This window comes from Thermobia domestica, chromosome 11 (genome assembly GCF_964235325.1).
Source record: "Thermobia domestica chromosome 11, izTheDome1.hap1.1, whole genome shotgun sequence".
NCBI classification, from domain to species: Eukaryota; Metazoa; Arthropoda; class Insecta; order Zygentoma; family Lepismatidae; genus Thermobia; species Thermobia domestica.
The window spans coordinates 13,006,085-13,027,375 of record NC_137464.1 but is presented as its reverse complement, the minus strand read 5'-3'; the positions used below and the strand labels follow the sequence as shown (position 1 = coordinate 13,027,375).

General features: G+C 33.8%; 1 protein-coding gene across 2 annotated transcripts in view; it reads left to right on the top strand.

The window, feature by feature from the left end:
* The window catches only part of LOC145663899 (receptor-type tyrosine-protein phosphatase delta-like), a 212,260-nt gene that overhangs the window by 120,019 nt on the left and 70,950 nt on the right, over positions 1 to 21,291 (top strand). For both annotated transcript variants that reach the window (XM_081730070.1, XM_081730069.1), the window contains 6 exons: positions 3,257 to 3,395; positions 4,865 to 4,975; positions 8,603 to 8,710; positions 9,724 to 9,864; positions 13,318 to 13,452; positions 13,747 to 13,871. In XM_081730070.1, coding sequence (XP_081586196.1) covers positions 3,257 to 3,395; positions 4,865 to 4,975; positions 8,603 to 8,710; positions 9,724 to 9,864; positions 13,318 to 13,452; positions 13,747 to 13,871 — 759 coding nt within the window. The remainder of the gene's footprint in view (positions 1 to 3,256; positions 3,396 to 4,864; positions 4,976 to 8,602; positions 8,711 to 9,723; positions 9,865 to 13,317; positions 13,453 to 13,746; positions 13,872 to 21,291) is intronic.

The window sequence follows — 21,291 nt, the reverse complement described above, 5'->3', positions numbered from 1 at the left end:
GGTCCCCACCTTGGAGCATCATTACCACGAGTAAATGAAGCTGACAGCTTTATGAGAACCCCCCCCCCCCCAGTCGCATTAAATTAAGAAGATTAAACTTAGTATATTTTGTGAGGCTCCTGTCGGGGCCCTACACGAGCCAGTCCGAGACTGATAATAATAATTATGCTGTTGCTTATCGTCCGAATTGAGAAAGGAAGACTCCTGTTATATCACCGCTTTCCAAAATAGTTGTTGGTAGAACGACAGTGAGTTTCTTTGTGTAAACGTGCAGACAGAATCAATGTAAATAATGCTCGTATTTGTTCTATTCCTTTCCTACCCAAAGATTATGAGAAAAACTTACAACATGAACTTCTTAAGCTACATGTAAGAAAAAAAAAATCTCCCTCACGCAATTTCTTCTTTGCATATATCGAATTGGCATGGGGATAAATATATTGTTAAGAACGAACAAAACTAAGCGGGTAAGAGACAATAATTTATTCTTCAAACATACGAAGTTGAAAAGCTTAAAAGAAATTTAAATAATTCGAGCCATAGATGCCGATCCTGGAGGACAAGCAAAGATGTTATAAAACAGAGGATTTGCCCATAGCTATATTTATCTCTGTAACTCGGTGAAGCCGAAAAACAACCGAGACAAACCTGATTGACTGCTCTCTTTTCCGCCAGTAGTGTTCGCTCAAACCATTAGGTTATCCGTATGTGAACATGTAATGTTTATTGCGCATGTAGCATGTAGTGAATATTCACTTTAATGTTCACAATTTATTCCCATCTGCAGCTCACGGGTTCTGTTCATTATTTTCAATGGGGCTCGCTTTCCTATTCCCGCTGAGGTTGGACTCACGTCCTCCAATGAGGATCACTAGCCTGCTGGGCACTCGCGCTCACTAATTTCGTTGGGGTGCGCGTTTATTGAGCTCGGGTTCACTACACTCAGTGAGACTCGGGCTCACTAATCTCAATTCGAGTCGGGGTCATTATTACCAATGGGATCGTGCTCAATGGGGGTTGCACTGATTTGTGATCGGTAGGGGCAGGAATTTTTCGAATTTGAAATTAAACATTTCGCATTTGAAATTAAAAATTTCGTATTTTGTCGCATTTTGAGATATAAAATTTCTCATTTAGTCGTTAAGTAAATTATTTTACAAGCTCTAATATACAAACTCTAATATAGGCCCAATATAAGTAATAAACAATAAATCAATAATGCTAAGTTATTTATTTATTTATTTATTCATTTTATTATTATTATTATTATTATTATTATTATTATTATTATTATTATTATTATTATTATTATTATTATTATTATTATTGCAGTTACTAACAACAAATTACTTCTTTCTTTTTTCACAAGTCTAAAAACTTAAAATACACTAGCACAGTATCTTCACGATTGCCATCACAAAATCCCATACATTGTATTAGGTATACACCAAAAACACATACACATGCAAAAACACATACATACAATACATTAGCGCAGTATCTTCTTGTATATCTCGTCTGCAAATTATTATTCTGATGAAAAGTGCAGCATGTTGCACGTTTCTACGTCATCATCTTTCATCTGTAGCCTTCTATCATTTATTATATTTTTTTTTTTTTAAAAAAAAAGTCCTTTCACAATCAGTATTCGTTATTGGAAGAAATATTGCAGACAGGAATAAGTTACTGAAATTTAAATTTTTTCCCCTTTGGTTCTCTGTGCAAGTAAAATATCCATCACACTGACATTGCCATCTTGACTCTGCATTACAATTTCTTTCAAGCTCTTATGGAAATCAGTATACAAAGGTTTATACATTGCAGTTCATATAAGGTTTATACATAAGGTATATATAAGGTATAAAGGTATATATAAGGTTTATACATTTATATATGACATTTTAAATCATTTTTAACCAATTTTACCCATTCACATTTCTCCCCACGTTTTAAATCCTTTTCAAATTGTGACTGGGCTCAAGATGGAGATAATGTTCTCCTAAAGTACCTCCTAAAGGAGTGGATTGTTTTCTGTGGTGAGTATTAACCTTTTGTTTGCATTTTTCTAAGTATTATCACCACTCGAAATTCAGTGATAATATTGAAACAAACTTTTTATCGTTGTTAAGTCCATTTAGCAACATTTTGTTTCACTTATTCTAATTTTCGTATTTATAATTCTTTTACTATGAAATTTACCACAAATATACATTTCCCGATTATGCACATAGTATCAGTATTAAAAGTATCCTGCAAAATCCTTATGAAATGATATTCTTACAAGAATACAGTTATAGATATCCGACAATCATTTTGGATATGAGTGTACATCTTACTCTCTTTTGTCATCCATGTACTGATGAATTACCTATGGGACAGTGATCAGATGAGAGGTGTCGTTTATATAGTACATATTAGAAAAAAGACCAAAGAACAAGAAACAAAATAAAAGAAATGATTCTCACATTCCCTGGTAAGAGCAGAATTAATAAAAATTTCAAGGTACGTTTCTCGACCTGCTAGAGGATCTAAAAATAAGAAACAAGAAGACCTCTCGACCCTTCCTAATTTATAGACTGGAATTATGAAAGAAAATATTGAAATCTCCCTTTCTAGCTACCGACATTCCTCCAACAGCACACAAACACCGTAGTACGACCGAACGACTTAACCACTGTAAATAGCTGATTAACCGCCCTCAGTGTTACCGACTCCAATCAGGCAAAATAAATGAAAGCTATTAGAATGGAGAAAACACTTTGGCATCCTAGGAGGAAGGGACAGCTGCTGTAATTGACAGTTTGTCAGAAGATAAGGAAACTGCTATAGAAGTAGAGTAGCCATGTGGTCATATTATGATTATGATTATGATTATGATTATTATTGTTGTTGTTGTAAATATACAGAATAATGAATTTGTTTATATGTTATTTCAAGTACCATAGATGCATAGCAATATATATTTGAAGTTGCTAGTGAAAATGAATATGTACAGAAAATATGACAATTTAAAATAGTGAACTCCAGTCGAGTATTAGGTGTTAGGGGTTGGGAATGATTCGTGTCAGTATAATATGAATAGCTTAGAAAGCAGTTGTGAGAATCCATCGTTGAATTTGCTAAGAGATGTCTATAAAAAGCTCTATTGAAACTAGAGACACGTTATTGTCTGGAAAAGCTGACAGCTTACGAATCAAATGACAAGAAGAAACTAGTCTTTGAATATACTATTATCTAATATATGCATTTATTCCAGACAGGAGGTTGGCATCATGAAAGACTGTTGCTAGATATGTCGCAGTATACAGGCCGTGAGATAGAACTTCTAGTAACGGGCATCAAGGAGGCTAATTCTCATATCTATATAAAAGAATTGCGCCAATGTAACTCTGAAGGTAAGTTGTAAGTTTCTATTTTAATGTTATCTCCATACTAACAATATAAACAATTCAACGTTGAAAACAAGTTCTTATATGTTTAGGTATAAACATCATTTCTACTTCTACATCGGAATAATCTAATATTTTAACTATCTATAAAACTACATGAGCTAACATAAATTATTGAGCACTTACTGTAGGGCTACAATGATTAAATTTGGCATGATTGTAGCTTTCCGGAACTAACCGACAGGAAAATTGCCAAAAGTGAATATTTTTAATTTTTAGAGGGTCTAAAGAGGGGATGAAGAATTCCCCCATGTTATTTAAATGGGCCGTTTTTTTTATCTATAATATCATATTTTAGGTGCTTAGAATTGGAATAAAAACTTTAAATTCAGTATGCTTGTACGTTTTCGTTAGCGTTAGTATCAGAAATAAAAAATTTCCAACCGTAGAGTGGTTTTATGGAGAACTGAAAAATCTTTCCCATGTTATTTATATGGGACGTCTTCTACAGCCCAAAATGTTTAGGCACTTCCGACAGGATTAGAATCATGAAATTTAGCATGATTGTAGCATTCCAAGGCTAACCGACAGAAAAATTACCAAAAGTGAATATTTTAAATTTTTTATGGGTCTAAAGGGGGATGAAGAAATTCCCATGCTATTCAAATAGGCGGTTTCTTGGGATACAAAATCTTACCTTTCAGACAGTTGAAATAGGAAAAGAAACGATAGAATTATGGGTTCAAGAGGTGCGAGGCCGTAGGCCGAGCAAAGACAGTGTGTGGGGGCGAAACCTCCGGACAGGAAATATGAAGAGCAAGTTCACGAAATTCACTGTTGATGCAAAGGCCAATAGATAAGAAATGCGAGGCCGTAGGCAGAGCAGACTCGGGGGTCTGGGGGACCAAAGGATAGTATTAATATGAAAATAAATATTGATGGAGCAACAAAAGTAAAAGATTGCCGTATTTTCTTTGTCTATTATTATATACATCAGGCTTCAACGTACTAAAAGTATTTAAAGTAGAAACTCATTCCGTGACTTCCGTCACTCTTTTTGATACCTAATGCATATAAAGAGCAAAGTTCTCTACACCCATTGTCTATGACTTAACGTAAGAACCGAACCTCTGAAAGAGTACTTGATTACGAATAAATAATATTAACTTTTTTATTTTAAAAAAATCTTCTGTTTTTCATCTATATGTTGTCATATTTTGTTGTCTGTCGCTGTATTCATTCTACAACTAACATTTGTATAAGAAAACTTAATAGTTCATGGGTAGATATAAGCAATCCTTACCAAAAACGAAATAGGAAGACATCATAGAGCGTATGGTATGTGTGTGCTTTTCCAAGTCCAAAATTGAGTAACTATTAAAATTAAAGTATTCATTTCCATGTTTAATTTTAGATAATTAATTTTCATATTATGTAATTATATTTTCTCTTTCTCTCTTTTTTTCTTTCTTTAGACCTTGAGGAAGATATAGCCGTTGTCGCAGAAGAAGTTTATTTTTATTTTGGCACGGATCGGAAAATATGTGACATTAATACATTTCTTCGACGGGTTCCTTTGCGGTCAGGTAATTTTTAAATATTTTCAAAGCACTTATATACAGGGTGTTGGTTAATGGCATGAAAACATGCCGCAGGTGAAGTCCTTGAACAAAGCAAGAAAAGACGTTTTTTGAATATGACTGGAAAACATCCTCTTTAAGTAAAGTTTTTGAGCCACTGTATGGTGAAAGTACGATCATGTATTAACTGAAGTTGAGACCTGCTATTGAGTGGAACATTTTACAGACTTTACTTGTGGAATATTTTGTTGCAGAAACAAGACATGTTACATCTTATCTGACGACCACGTGTTACAAAATTTGATACCAGAAGTCCATCTTCCTTTATAACTAGCCATGTGTTGATTGACAATAGATTTTAGTCTGGGTATGCAATCTTGTGTTTAAAGTTCCTGCTGCTCTTTCTTTTTGGTTGTGCATATCGACAATGCCATCTCGCGTAATCAGCAAACAAGACTAAGGATGGAAATAGAGAGTTTTCTATACACCAATTTAGAAACCACTCGTAAAAGTGTCATCTTGGTGGATATTTTTCCTCGAACACTTGAAAAGTTGGAAACAGCACAGATAAGACAGGTAGTCATTCAGAAAATTTCGTACTGTCACAAGGAAAACAACTTTCTGCACAGTACTGTACAAGATTTAGTTTGTTGTCATCAACAGTTTAGAAATACTTTTTTTTCTAATTTGTTTTGATTTGGCTGTTGTGTTTTGTTATGGCGATATAAGGCCCATTACAGAATACTTAGAGGAAACATCAGTTTAATAACTTTTGTAACAAATTAATAGTTTCTTTCCACTCTTTGAGCTGTTCATGCAATTTTAATATTTCATCTGTAGAATATATATACTAATTTCCTCATTCTTTTCCTTTGTTTTCTTAATAAAATAAAACGCCAATCGAAATCTGTAAAAGATTTTGCGTGCTTATTTCTATGTTGTTGGTTGTTTACGATTCATTTTAGAATACAAGTTTTCCAATAGGTCTTTTTACAAGTATCTCATTTCTGCGAGCAACTCATTCATATCCTTCCGGTCAGAAAAAATCGTCAACTGAAGTTGAATATGTATATCATTTAGATCACAAAATGAATACAGGAAAGATTTGCCGCAAACATTTTATTCTTAAGGACTTCTAACAACACACAGATAGAACTATTTGAACCAAACTTACTAAAAAAAGTTAGATTGACGTTCTTTTTTATCCAAAATAAATAGGAAATTAGAACCAGTATTTCATAGATGAAAAATTAAAATGGCTTTAAAGGAATATAAAGGAAATCAAGAACTGATTCCACAAGTAATTATACTGATGTTTCCTCTCCATCAGGAGTGGACAAAGCAGTCTTCAAGAGCAAGGATTTTACATCAGCATGACCAAACACAAGATTAAAACCAAGATCAATGAACACATTAGAGAACAAAAGAAAAAAAAGGACCTGTAAAGCCAGAATTCTATAATGGCGAAAGAAAATGATAATAATAGTTACAAGAATTAGAACCTTAGACTTGGGAGAGAACATTATAGACCTTTTTCCAAATATTTTAGAATAATGACCATCCCCTCCGTATGTACAGTAAACTGCCTTATGTATATTAAAAAAAAACGGTATTAAATTCGTTAGTCGGAGTATTGTTCATTCAAACAACACAAGACCCACAAACGAAATACATATTCCTTTATCAGATTGCACAAAACATAAAATAGATATAAGTATATTTAAACGAAATTATAACATATTGCTACCTAGAATTGGAGAAAGGGAGATTAAAATTTTTGAGTGTTCATGTGAGAAATGACGAACAAACAAGTGTATGTATATATAGTATTGTAAAATTTCAGAGAGAAAATTCTGAGTTAGAGTAGGAATTTCGTTTTCTTTCTGAATGCAATTATTTTATACCATCCAAAATATATATCAAATATGGTATAGATTAATTACAAACATGTAATCATAAACGTTATTTATATATGTGTTAATTTAAATCTTGACGTTATGTATTATAAGATCTTAATTTTTTACAACAACAAATAATTGTTATTCTTATTCTTGAAAATCTAATACGAAAAAGGAAGTTTCTAAATTCATTTTTACTAAAATGGAAAATTCAAAATTAAATTCTGACCAATAAAATTTAAATAAAATATGGATGACATTGTTGGATAACTACTATTTAGACAATAAATATAAGCACAATAGTTGGAAACACTGGATAATTAAATATCAAATTTAGCGAACTGTGTTCATCTGGACTTAATAATTTTAGACGCACGGTTTTAAAATCTTCGATGCTCACTTCTTTCTACAAAATATACAGAATAGCCTCATCCCATCGTCATGATCAAGGCTGACGATTTTAAGCACAAATATGTAATTACGAAAATATAGTGAAATAATATTGTGTTAATATTTTTGCATTGTCGGTGTATAAGATAAATAAAATAAAACATGCTTTCAAAAATATCTAAAAGTGATTGCATGACTGTCTGAACTCAGTACCTTATACAGGGTGTTTCAAACACCGACAACGTTTGGGAGATGATTTCTGACGCCAAGATAAGAAAAAAAGTTTAGACCAATCCGAGATCACAAATGCTTCCTTTCGGAGTTATATGCTGCCGAAAGCATGAAAATATGAACTTTGAAGATCCATAACTCAAAAACTATGGGACCTACCGTAGTCGCGTCAAGACTTTATATATGAACTAATATATGTCCTATCCAAATATTCATGTTTCAGAATCCTGTGCTACTTCTGCAAGAACTTTTATAAAGGTAGTTGGTGTGTACTTCAAATTATATGCACATAGCCAAACTCCCTCTATAAAAATTGTTGCAGAAGAACCGCAGGATTCTGAAACATGGATATTGGGATAGGACACATATTAGTTCCTAAAAATATCTTGGTCCGACTACCGTAGCCTATAACTCCGAAATGACGGATTTTTGCACCCAGGTTGGTCGATACTTTTTGTCTTATCTTGGTGTCAGGAATCACCTCCGAAACGTTGTCGGTGTTGTTTTGAAACAGCTGTATATCGATAAAAATATTTTCTCTTTAAAAAGAAGTACAAAGCAAACAGATTAGATCTGTATGAACGGATATTTATTTATTTCAATATCTTTCAATTTTAAAGAGTCGAAGATGGTTCAATAAATAAGGTGACAGTACCTCTTATTGTGTGAACTTATTCAATTTGCACTATGCGTCTACTTATAAACAGTAACATGGGCGCCGAACTTCCGAAATTTTCTAGTGACATTAACATAAGCATATAATTGATCCTAATAGTAATGGTAATAAATAAATAAAAAGTACATTGGTCATGGTTAAATTATCATATTTTACTAGTAGCTCATGGAGATGGTACAATCGACATTTATATGAAATGATTACTACTTATATTTGGAATATCTTTTGGTATTTACGTAAAATAAATTCACTCAAAACATCGTTAAGTATGTTGACAAGATAGTGTATAGCTTTGTGGACATCTCAAGAATAGCTTTTTTTAAAAAAAAATGAAGTATATTTATGATCTAATGTGTGCAAGTTGTTTTTCTTGCTTTTGTATTATATGGATCATGTATCATCACATCAAAAACATGAGTAAAAAAAAAATCATTATAGATTCCGAAGAGCCATCAGCAGGAGTTTGTGAAAACGGAGGAATGTATGATGAGGATGGCAAGGGATGCATTTGCCCTCCAGGATTTAGCGGCGCACAATGTGAAAAAGGTAAATATGGGATGAGTTCTGATATAGTATTTAAAAAAAAAAAAAAAACTGTACATTACTGTGGATAAAAATAACTGAAGTCAGGAGTGCATTGAGACATATGCCTGAATTACTGGTGTTGTGCTTGTAATTGGGGTAGTCTGAAGCTAGACCAAACTAGCTACATTTTCGAACTGAAAGAAATGAGCCCTTAAGGAAACAGTAGTAACTTGGCACGAACTGCTGCCGTGTGCTTGTTATTTGAGCTATCTGAAGCCAGACAGAACTAGCTACATTTACATGCTGAGGGGAATTAGCCCTTAAGGAAACAGTAGTAACTTGGCATGAACTGCTGCCATGTGCTCGTTATTTGAGCTGTCTGAATCCAGACTGAACTAGCTACATTTTCTTGCTGGGGAAATTAGCCCTTATAGAAAGAGTGGCAACTTGACACGAACTGCTGCCATATATATAATAAACGGAAAGCAAACAATAGTTACACTCTATGATACTATTATCATTTAACCTGTTTGAAACCAAAATGTACTAACTATATTTTCGCTGATTTCTGATTTTAAGTATGAAATCATTTGTATTTCACACCGAACCTTATACCGCACAACAAACTAAGTGCAGAAATTGACGCAATCGCCACGCGAAGGCCGTTTCCAAATGACAATAGTTCGTATCACATTGTCACTGTTTCCATAAAGGCTACTTTCTCACAGCACGAGAAAAGATCAAGTTCGCTCTGACTTCAGACATCTCATTTGTTCGCTGTTGTACATATTACCAATATAACGGAGTAATTTCTACATTGCACTTCAATTCTTGTGTCAGTGTTTTTTCTTTCTTTCGTTTCAGTTTCTATTCATGTCTGATGATGGTTTTGAGAATTTATCTTGTTGAAATATGTTATTTTTGTCTGTATTCTAGTACGTTGATGTAATGGTTTGTATGTTATATTTTGAAACTATATATATAATGCAAAGGTCCACTATATATATAGTGTAATGTATGGACTCATATTCTAGGTTGTGGGAAGAATCATTATGGGGAAGACTGTAAAGGAAAGTGCTCTGCTACAAAATACTTCTGCAAAGGAATGTATTTATGCAAGCCAAAACTAGGCTGTAAGTGTGCTCCAGGAATCGAAGGTGAATTCTGTCATAAAGGTAAGAGAAGCAGGCGAAAACATTGTTGATATTTAAGCTTTTCATACGAACATAGACAATATTGTATTATGTGGATGAATGTGTACTTCCAAACATCGCACTAGCGGAAGATTATTTTCATCTTCCCCTGGATTAATCCAGTCCATTGAGGTTTAAGAAGAGAGCTCTTTGATATTCACCATCCTCGCTTGTACATCGAACCGCATGATCGTATGTACACTCATGTCCAAAATCACTGTCGCATATCTATAACTGTCTTCTTGTAAGAATATGATTTGATAATGATTTTCAGGGTACTTTTAATACTGATACTATGTATATAATCGAGAAATGTATATTTGTGGTAAATTTCATAGGAAAAGATTTATAAATACGAAAATTAGAATGAGTAAAACAAAATGTTGATAAATGTACAAGAAAGTTTTATTTACGTTTTATTGTTCTAATTTACTGCTCTTTTGACATGAAATTTGGCACATACATGTCTTTGCCGATTATATACATACTAACATTATAAGAAATTCCGGACGAATTCGTTATCAAATTATATTCCTACAACAACATATTTATAGACATTCGACAATAATTTTGGACATGAGTGTACATGGAATCCAAGTATGAGAGTAGATTTTGCCAAAACACTATTCTTAATTTGTGAGATTGGTTTAGTCTATTTCTATGAGAGATAGAGAGGGTAGAAAAATCATTTTGTCGAAATTAAAAACAGCCTAGTGCGGAAAAGTTGTGTACGCATCTACATAGTAAACGTCCAAAGGGGTTTCGGTCAAATCGGACAACATCTTGAGATGCTACTGCGCCATCGCTCGGACCCCGTATAGAAGTAGGCACCTTTACATTTTGCAAGGGAATTTCTTTCATATTTTAAGAAAGAGTTAAAGAAAGAGTTATAATCGTAAGCAATACATTAAAGTTTTCCTTTTCTGGTTCTAAAAAATTGATTAAACAAATTTTCACAAATATTGTCATCTTAATATTCGTTTCCATGAAAAGTGAGTTGTTAAAGCAAAATTTCTACATAAAATCTAGTAGTTCTATATAAAATCTACTTTTTTACATCAATATATATATATATATATATATATATATATATATAACTTTTCTTTTTTACAATAATTGCAACACAAAGTTTTCACTACACTGAATACTCGTTGTTCGACACTTGGATTACTGACTGGTATAGTGGGATAGTAAGGATATATTACCTTAATTTGAACAGGTTTTGTACATCTCTTTTCTCGAGAAACGTACTCCATAATTAACAAAATTCATTATTATCCTTTCCATCAAGTGCTGGTATGAATTTCAATAGAAAAAAAAACTGACGGTAAAGTTTACTTCCGTACTAATTTTAATCAATTGATTTTGCGTGTGTTACATCATTAAATGAAATTGTTGGTGCTGTGCGATGATAAAGGTCGTCTATCGTCTAGCAACATATCGTCTAGCAAAATTTACCTCACGTCAACTCTAAATCCGTAGTTTGGAAACTGTGGGCATCACATTAAAAACTACTCTGATTTTGTTAAGATCCTGAAGAAGCTGAAAGTGAATCCAAACTACCTCTTGGTCAGTTTTGACGTAGTTTCTCCATTCAAAAGAGTTTCTGTCAAGGATACGATGCAGCTAATAGGGAATCACTTCAACCCGGAACTAACTAACCTCTTCCAGCATACACTGACCTCCATGTATACTTTTTGTACGATGGATGTTACTATGAACAAATAGATGGAGTAGCCATGGGGTCTCCTCTCTCTCTTGTCATTGCAAACTTCTTCGTGGAGTTGTTTGAACATTAAGCTCTCAATGCGGCGGTTCTAAAGCCGCCCTGCTTCTTTAGATACGTTGATGATACTTTTGCTATTTGGCCACATGGTCCTGAAACACTATAGGATTTTCTGGAATTTCTCAACAGTTATCACCCTGAAATCAAACATCATGGAAGTGGAGTAGAATGGATGTCTTCATTTTTTGGATATTCTTGTTCGCAGTAAACCTGACGGAACATTATACACACCGTATATAGGAAGCCGACACATACGGATCTTTATCTCAACACAAGCAGCTTCCATCACAAGTCACAACGCCTTACAGTGCTAAACATCTTGACCTACAGAGTCTCCGTAAGTGACCAGGAAAGTTTACAAGAGGAATTCAACCATCTTCGTTCGACGCTACAAGAGAATGGCTACAGTCTTACAGATATCAACATGTCCATAAAAACGGTCGTTACTTCGCGACACAAAGTGATCAAAAAGTTATGAGTGAGGATTACCTCTCTACCACCGTATTGCCTTTCATCGGCCGCACCTCCGGGAAACTCAGCAGAATACTTGCCACACATGGTATAAGAGTTATTCATAAATCTACAGCCAACATCAGATCATTACTCAAACCAGTGAAAGACAACCTTCATCTGCACACTCCTTGTGTATACCGTATACCATGCGAATGTGGCTGAATATATATAGGACAGACTGGACGCACAATAGAACACCGATGCAAGGAACACAACAGCCACATAAGACTTTAGCAACCCGAAAAGTCAACACTAGCAGAGCATAGCCTAGAGCTTGGACACAGAATTGATTTTACAAATGCCACCATAGTAGCCAATTGCAGCAATTTTTGGAACAGAATAATAAAGGAAACCATAGCTATTTCACGGGAAAGGAACAGTCTCAATAGAGACAATAGGTTTCAACTTAGCCCTATCTGATCGGCCCTTTTCAGGAACAAAAACAGACATTCAACAAGCCATTTCTCGTAAACACAACAACACCCAATCAGGAAAGAGTATTTCTCAGCCAATCAGAAGCCAGCATTTTCCTCAGCCAATCACAAGCCCTCATTCATAGTTCTGCCTCTAAATAGTCACTATATATACATGCTCACGTTCCAGGTTTTTTTAAGATCCTTCTATTAGACAAATATCTCGTGCTTTCCTATTCTTGTTTACCCTTCTTTCTTTCTATCTTACACAATTACAGACTCGCGTGTAAATGTCTCCGTATAGACAGACACCGCGACACACACATCCCCCGACAGATACTTTACTTTACTAACAGCATGGAGAAGAGGCATGTTGAATGTTGATTGATGCCCTACTCACTATCCAGGACACGGGCTTTCCCGAGAGGCGTCCTTTATTATTAATTTTCTGTTTCTGTTTCGGTCTCTTCTTTACAAGCCGTGAGTCTCGCCTTCTACCACTAGTTGTTTTCAAAAGTACACGTTAGGTAATGTGTCAGTAGTTTTTCTCTTTCTTCAGATTGTGCGCAAGGAAAATATAGCCAATGTCGTATATATTATTGAAAATGCCAGTGAATATTAATACCAATAACTCTATCTGTTTGATTTTCGTCTTACGTATCACCAGCTGTTTTCAGAAGTACACATTCTTTATTTTCTCTCTCTCTCTCTCTCTTTTTTCAGACTGTCCTCAAGGAAGGTACGGTGCTAACTGTATGGAGAAATGTGGTCACTGTGCCTCTTCTCCATGTGACATATACACAGGTGTCTGCCACGAAGGATGTGAAGTTGGCTATTACCCACCATTTTGCAAAGAAAGTAAGTCTGTTGTTCACATTGCTTTTAATGAATTCACTAAGACTTATTCACTGTATTTTACATAGTTTTAAATATCAAATAAATTCTGAGAATCTAATAAAAACAATATAAGAAATTTGTATTTAGATTTTTATGAAGTAAATATTACTGGTATTGTATTACTGACACTATCAAAAGAATACAAAACCTACTACGGTACCTGAAACCATTAATTATTGTAATATTAGCTACGGTTTTAGTTATAAATTAACCTTACATGATATTTCTATTGATTTTTAAATTATTTTTATTTAGCCTATGCAATTCTATCTTCTGCTCCTACATTGGTGTCATCGGACTTCTTCTCTCTTAGTGTGAATTTCAATCCCCAAGAATACAGAGGAAAAGGAACACCGATATACTATCAAATTCAATATAAGGTAAGAAGTAATTAAACTAGTACTAGGTTTTCAACATGTTTTATGAGCGAAACCTCACGTCTGGTACCATCTTTAATAAATAAATACAGCTTTTCTATTTCAACCTTGCTCGCGCTGCTGTCGATGTATGTTTTCCCATACCTTCGTCGACAGTGGAGTGACAAGTTGCTGTGGCCGAGATCGTTCAATAGTTGGATGCGGACAGGGTTCTTTCCCCAAAGCAAAGGGAAGATTTCATCCGTAAGAGGGCGGCAGAGGTGGAGTCGAAATACGTTTCACATATTTTCCGAGGGCACGCTTGAAATAGAAAGGTATTAGCCATTAACAATATCGTGTTTAGTGTAATTTTCTCACCAGATTTTTCATGACTTAATAACTTCACAATACAACAAAGAATATGGAACTTGAAGTGTATTTGAGGTTTCGTTCTTAACAAAATACAAACGCTACATTCTCGTTTCCTTTAACAGTAATTGTTTACTGTAAAAATTTCAGCCCGTCCCGCTTTCTAATGACTAGCGCCTTTGGTGCACATGGTCCCTCGTTTGATTTCCGGCGAGAAAGCATCCATAGTTTTCAGTCTATACACTTAGTGGATGGAAAATTTAGTTTCATAATTATGCTGTTCACTGTTTGGGTGAAGGGAGAGATGCAAGGGCCCTGGGAAACAACGGCTATTTTGCTTCAGATTTTTTTTTTATATTTCAATTTTGTTGAAGAGACTACAAGAGAACATCATCGAAAATACAATAAAGATGTCTGCAACAAATACCAATACACAATGAGCCATCAACTTTAACAAATCTGTCCAATACGCTTTGAAACAGTAGACCTTCTCTGTGGATTCACCTAACGCAGATCTATTGTGAGAAAAATAAACTGTACATTGTCCAATAATAACAGCCGTCTTCACACTCTTGGCAGAGTTCAGCTACTGACACACAGTTACCTGACTCAGTTTTTCATGAAACCACATCTTGCATTCTCCACATTGAATTCCAGATCTTCTGTGATTTTATTGGTAATAAAACTCCCCACAATCAACATTGAAATTATCTTTCTTGTGGTACTTCTTCACTATAATGGAATGATTTTTGACTCAGACATAACTTCTGATGGCGAACACTTCTTTCGAGTTGTCTGAATGGTCCAGCTGTATTTAATCCTATCTTCCTGATTTTCTTTGAAATTTGTGATTTATCTGTGGAAGATCTTTTAAATTCTACCGCAATTCCCGTTTCATAATTACTGCTTTGCTCTTGAATGATTTTCTCCAAATCTTTACACGCTAAATCTTTATTATTGACAAAATCTCAGCCACGCTTCTTTGATATGAGAAGTTACCCTCAGGAATTCGTAATGATTCCTGATGTTCATCGTATGTACAGGATTTTGAGCTAGGATTCATCTGTCGGAGCTGGACATTTATCTTCCTGTGAAGTGGAATTTGTAAGTTCTTTATCAGCTACAGCCTTGTCGACATCTTCCAACCATTCGGAAATCAAACCAGAAGTAAACGTAGTCTGTAGAACACGCTTGAATAACATGGACTAATTTCTGTTGTCTTAAACCCTGAAATATCGCTTTCAGGAGCTGCGGCTCTGTACCTTCCTCGAGCAAAAAATCTTGGAAACTATTGCTTGTTTAGACATTTCATAGGGTACATCCATCGAAATGTGTGTGTGGCTTTATTCCAGACTACTTTGGGAGATTTGAAATGGCTCTTCAAGTAGGTCCTGTTTGTGTCTGCAATGGGAGGATGCCGATATTGCTAACGAGTATGTATGGCGGTATTGTCTACGTTCTTATTTTAGGTATTCATTGGTGTACTCCATACTAATGAAAGGAAACACATTTTCTTTATCACTTACAGTGAGTTAAAGTCTTATGTGATGACAAAATATATTAGAAAATTGTGCATATAAAAAAAGGGAGAACAGAGATGCACTTACCAGAATGTTTCTGCATCCTGTTGTTTTTCTTTAAAGCACACAGGTTGTGTTCTCCCAGAATGCGTCAGCCGAAAACGTGCTAGCAGACAACCAACAAATATATCCACAAAAAAATAGCCCTTCAACAGTGTTGGTAGCTTCTCAAACTAAAATTATACACTTCAGTGGCAATATTATCGATATGGCGATATTCGTTTCAGTTATCTTAAATTTTGGTAAAAAGTTAAATAGTGTTACCAACAACTGTTCTGGAAACGTAGTAATTTCATTACCATTTAGAATTTATGAATAAATTAAATTTCATTATATCTGTATGTAACACTTGTTGAGGTCGTCAAAAATCGAGAAGAAGCAAGTTTAAAATATTATTTATAAGTTTCATATTTCAAACATTTTGGCACGAAATAACTGTACATAATGAAGAAATTCTTGAATAATGTAATTTTACTGCTGTGTTAAAGTAATAAAATGTACAAAATAGCAGTTTATGCCTTTAAATTTGAAAACAATTGAACTTATTATAGGTTCTAATACAATACTTCAAGCTCAGGATAAAGTGTTTCCTGAATTTCGTAACCAAAACGATACCTGTGTTATAATGGGTTTCATAACTCGTGTTTGCTGCCAACCAATGCAATATCAGTTTGAAAAACAATCAAGATAGCCAATTCCGGACTGAACATAGCATTCACAAGGTCTAAATCTTGTAAACGCACATTCTTGGCTGTAGAAACTACTACAGAGAAACAAAAATGGTATTTCAATAAGAAAATCATAAATAAACAAACAATGTAAATTTCTGGGTTCTCCACCAAATCCAGCCTTTTATGAAAAAAAAAAGCTCTATCTCAGAAAAGCTGGCTTTTTCTATCTTTAGTTGAAGGGCGCAATAAGTTATCATTATCACTAATACCACTACCCATCATCAGTATTAAGCTAAACACTCTCTATGTGGCTGAAAATAAACCAACAAACATAAGCAATTTGAATGATACCCCAAACAAATTCTATTGGTATCTCCTCATTCAATTAGAATTTCTATTGAAGCATCGGAATGAGGTATGCAAATGATTTCTGTCCGAAGACATTTAACATTGGAAAGGTAGTAGAAGTCTTTAACGGGGGAAATAGTTTGACATATCTGCTGCAATACTACCAGATTAATAGTGTTACGAACGAAACAAAAGTTTCATTTTTTTAAAATAGCATTACCTCAAATTATTACACATTTCAAATCAACATGTTAAACGATAATATACAATATCATATTTATTACTCAGTATTACTAATAATGGACGCTACACTATCCTTACAATATCACATTTATTACTCAGTGTTAATAGCAATGGACGCTACAATATCACCTTTATTACTCAATGTTGCTAACAATGAACGCTACAGTATCATTACAATATCACATTCATTGCTCAGTGGTAATAACAATGAACGCTACAATATCACATTTATTACTCAATGCTACTAACAATGGACGCTACAAATCCTGATAATATCACATTTATTACTCACTAGGGATGATTCCATACCGGGGCCAAGTACCTGGATAAAACCTATATATCGTCTGAAAGCTCTTGCCATGAGAATTACGAAACCGTTTCCAAATCAGGGACAAACCCACAACCTGGTCCCATAAGGAGCCAGTTTGTTGGTGTTTGCGATCCTAAGTATGGCCTATTCGACAGAAGTAAAAATGAATGTTACGATGCATCACGAGTAAGTGCCCGAGTCCATCATGATCCTTTTTAACTCATTGCTAGAACGTGACTCTGGCAAGAGTTCGGTAATATCGCTCTGCACCAGACGTGCCCATTTGGCCAGTGTTGCCAACGAATTGTAAATATAATGTGGCAAATGGTTCCTCTACCACTGGACGTATATCCATGTAACGTGGCATAAACATCATTTGTAACTAGAGAAAATATACTGTGGATGTATTCCTCTCTCAAGGACCCATTTGTCAGTGTTGCCAACCAATTGCAAAAATGAGAAGGTGTAAAACAGGTTCCGTATGATAAGACGTTTACACACCAAGCTTGGCAGAAATATCACACGATACTATGGTACAGAGAACGAATGTAAAACAAATATGACAGAAGCAGCATTGGATAATGGAAAACATAGTGTGAGTGTCCCCGTCTACCAATCACCCCAGTTTAACAGTGTTGCCAACTAATGCGAATATTCAAGATTATTGAATGAAGTCTACAGCATTGGCAAACATAATTAGACTGTGACACATTCTAGGTTTTCCATTGTCCAATGTTGCTTATGCCACATTTGTTATATATTGGTTCAATTGCAAGCACGCCAATTGGAACATCGTGATTTTCACATTTGGTTGGCAACATTGACAACCTAGAATGGCTGGGAAATGGTCACACTCAACGTCTTTTTGCTATATGATGTGATGTTTCGTGTGATCGTGTGATGTTTCTACAAAGGTTGGTGTATAAATTTCTCATCATACGAACCTGTTTTACACCTCCTCATTTTTACAATTGGTTAGTAACACTGACAAACTGAGATCCTTGAGAGAGGAATACGTCCACAATATATTTTCTCTAGTGACGAATGATGTTTATTCCACGTTACATGGATATACGTTCAGTGGTAGAGGAACCATTTGCCACATTATATTTACAATTCGTTGGCAACACTGACCAAATGGGTACTTCTGGGTGCAAAATGATATTACCAAACCCTTGCCGGAGCCATGTTCTAGCAACGAGCCAAAAAGGAACATAATGGGTTCAGATGCTTACGTGTTATGGTTCGTAACATTCATTTTTACTGCTGTCAAATATGTCATACATAGGGTCCGAAACACCAACAAATTGGCCCCTTGTAAGGTGAAGTTGTGGGTTTGCCCGTGATTTGAAAACGGTTTCTTACTTCTCATGGCAAGAACTTTCAGACGATATATAGCTCTTATCCAGGTACCTGGTCCCGATATGGAATCATCCCTAGTCAGTGTTACTAAAAGTGGACGCTACAATATCCTTACAATATCACATTTATTATTCAGTGCTACTAACAGTGGACGCTATAATATCACATTTATTACTCAATGTTACTAACAATGGGCGCTACAATATCACATTTATCACTCAGTGTTAATAACAATGAACGCTACAGTATCACATTTATTACTCAATGTTACTAACAATGGACGCTACAATATTCTTACAATATCATGTTTATTACCCAGTGTTTTAGCAATGAACACTACAATATCACATTTATTACTCAATGTTACTAACAGTGGATGCTACAATATCCTTACAATATCACATGTATTACTCAATGTTAATAACAATGAACGCTACAATATCACATTTATTACTCAATGTTACTAACAATGGATGCTACAATATCACATTTATTACTCAATGTTACTGACAATGGACGCTAGAATATCCTTAAAATATCACACTTATTACTCAGTGTTACTAATAATTTACACTACAGTATCACAGAACTTTGAAAACTATCCGTTCTTTGCACACTTCTACAACAGTACCTAGGTAATAACGTAAATGGGACAAACAATATACACTCCAAGTATCTTAGTGCCAAATATTATACTAGTACTATGAAATACTATGAAACCACGTATCCCAAATCTTCCAGAGATATGAAAAAATATGGTTTGAGATTGTTATACTGCTTAAAATGACATTTTGTGGGGATATTTAAAATGATTGTTGCTTTTCGTTGCTCCTATAACATTACAGCAATAGCTTTTGCTAGTTTAATTGCAACTTCTAGAAAAGCACTGTTGCAAACTTTACCAATATTTATCATATATTTAGAATGGTTAGACATATCAATTGCCTTACATTTCATTATGGTCTTTACGTCTATTGAAAACCATCTACCTCACTGAAAGTATTCTGATACTTATCTAAGGCTATTATTTTGTTTAAATAAAATCTATTGAAATTAAAAATTAAATTTTCAAGCCTTTGTTAACTTGTTCCCACTTATCTGAAATACGCTATATTAGGATAATATTCGACACTAAAGTACTTTGAATGTGCATTATTAGTGTTCTAGAGCAAGGGCACGTTTAGGATCTTAATTTTGAGTAGGCCCGAACATTATGATCCATCACTACTGAAATTAGTTTTACAGTAGTGGTTGATACTATTTGTTAAATAATTATCTACCATTAACATAAATAATGGAAAATATATTTACTCTTTAGCGTACCTTTTAGCATTTATATATTTTTCAAAATTTTTGGGTAGGCCCGCTAAGACCGCCACTGTTCTAGAGGCCTCCAAAATTTGAATTTATGCGAAGGACTGTAGTATCCTTAGTTTGTATTATTGAATGTTAAAGGTGACATTCATTTTGTTCAACAGATAGATTTATCAGGTATTCATTTGGTTGAACAGATATCTTTGAAATATTTAATAATCGGACACAGTGAATCTTTAAAAAAGTAAACTTTAAATACAATACAGTATTGAGTTGGTAACACTGTCAATCTAGTGATCTTGCAGCGTATGCCAAATAATTTCCCTGTTAAATTTAATCATTAAAAATTTCTGCCTTTTTTATCTATTAATTTAAAAGTTACAGAGACGTCTCAGGATAAATGGCTTACACTGTATATGGATGAAAGCTTACGCTGTACAAATTGCCTTCAACGAAAAAAATACTATTGATGTTATGTTTGATTTTTTTTCGTACTTGAGTGTTTAGATGAACAAAAATTAAAGTATTCAGATGAAGAAAAAATTAAAGTATTCAGATGAAGAAAAAATTTTTAGTATTCAGATGAAAAGTTTTAAAGTATTCAGATGAAGAAAAAATTGTAAAATATTCAGATGAAGGAAAAATAAAGTATTCAGATGAAGAAAGAGTTCTAAAAAATTCAGATGAAAAATAAAGTATTCACATTAAGAAAAAATTTAATATTCAGATGAAAAGTTTTAAAGTATTCAGATGAAGAAAAATAAAATATTCAGATGATGAAAAAATTTTAAAGTATTTACATAAAGAAACAATTTTTAAAGTATTCAGATGATAAAAAAATTAAAGTATTCAGATGAAGAAAAATGAAGTATTCAGATGAAAAAAATTAAAATATTCAGATGAAGAAAAGATATTCAGGTGAAAAATTTTAAAGTATTCGGATGAAGAAAAAATTTTAAAATATTCAGATAATAAAAAATTTTAAAGTATTCAGATGAAGAAAAATAAAGTACTCACATGAAGAAAAATTTAAAGTATTCAGATGAAGAAAAAAGTAATCATATGAAGAAAAATTTTAAGTATTCAGATGAAAAATTTAAAGTATTTAGATGAAGAAAAAATAAAGTATTCACATGAAGAAAAAATTTAAAGTATTAAGATGATGAAAACTTTAAAGTGTTCAGATGAAGAAAGAGTTTTAAAGAATTCAGATGAATAAAAATAAAGTATTCAGATGAATAAAAAAT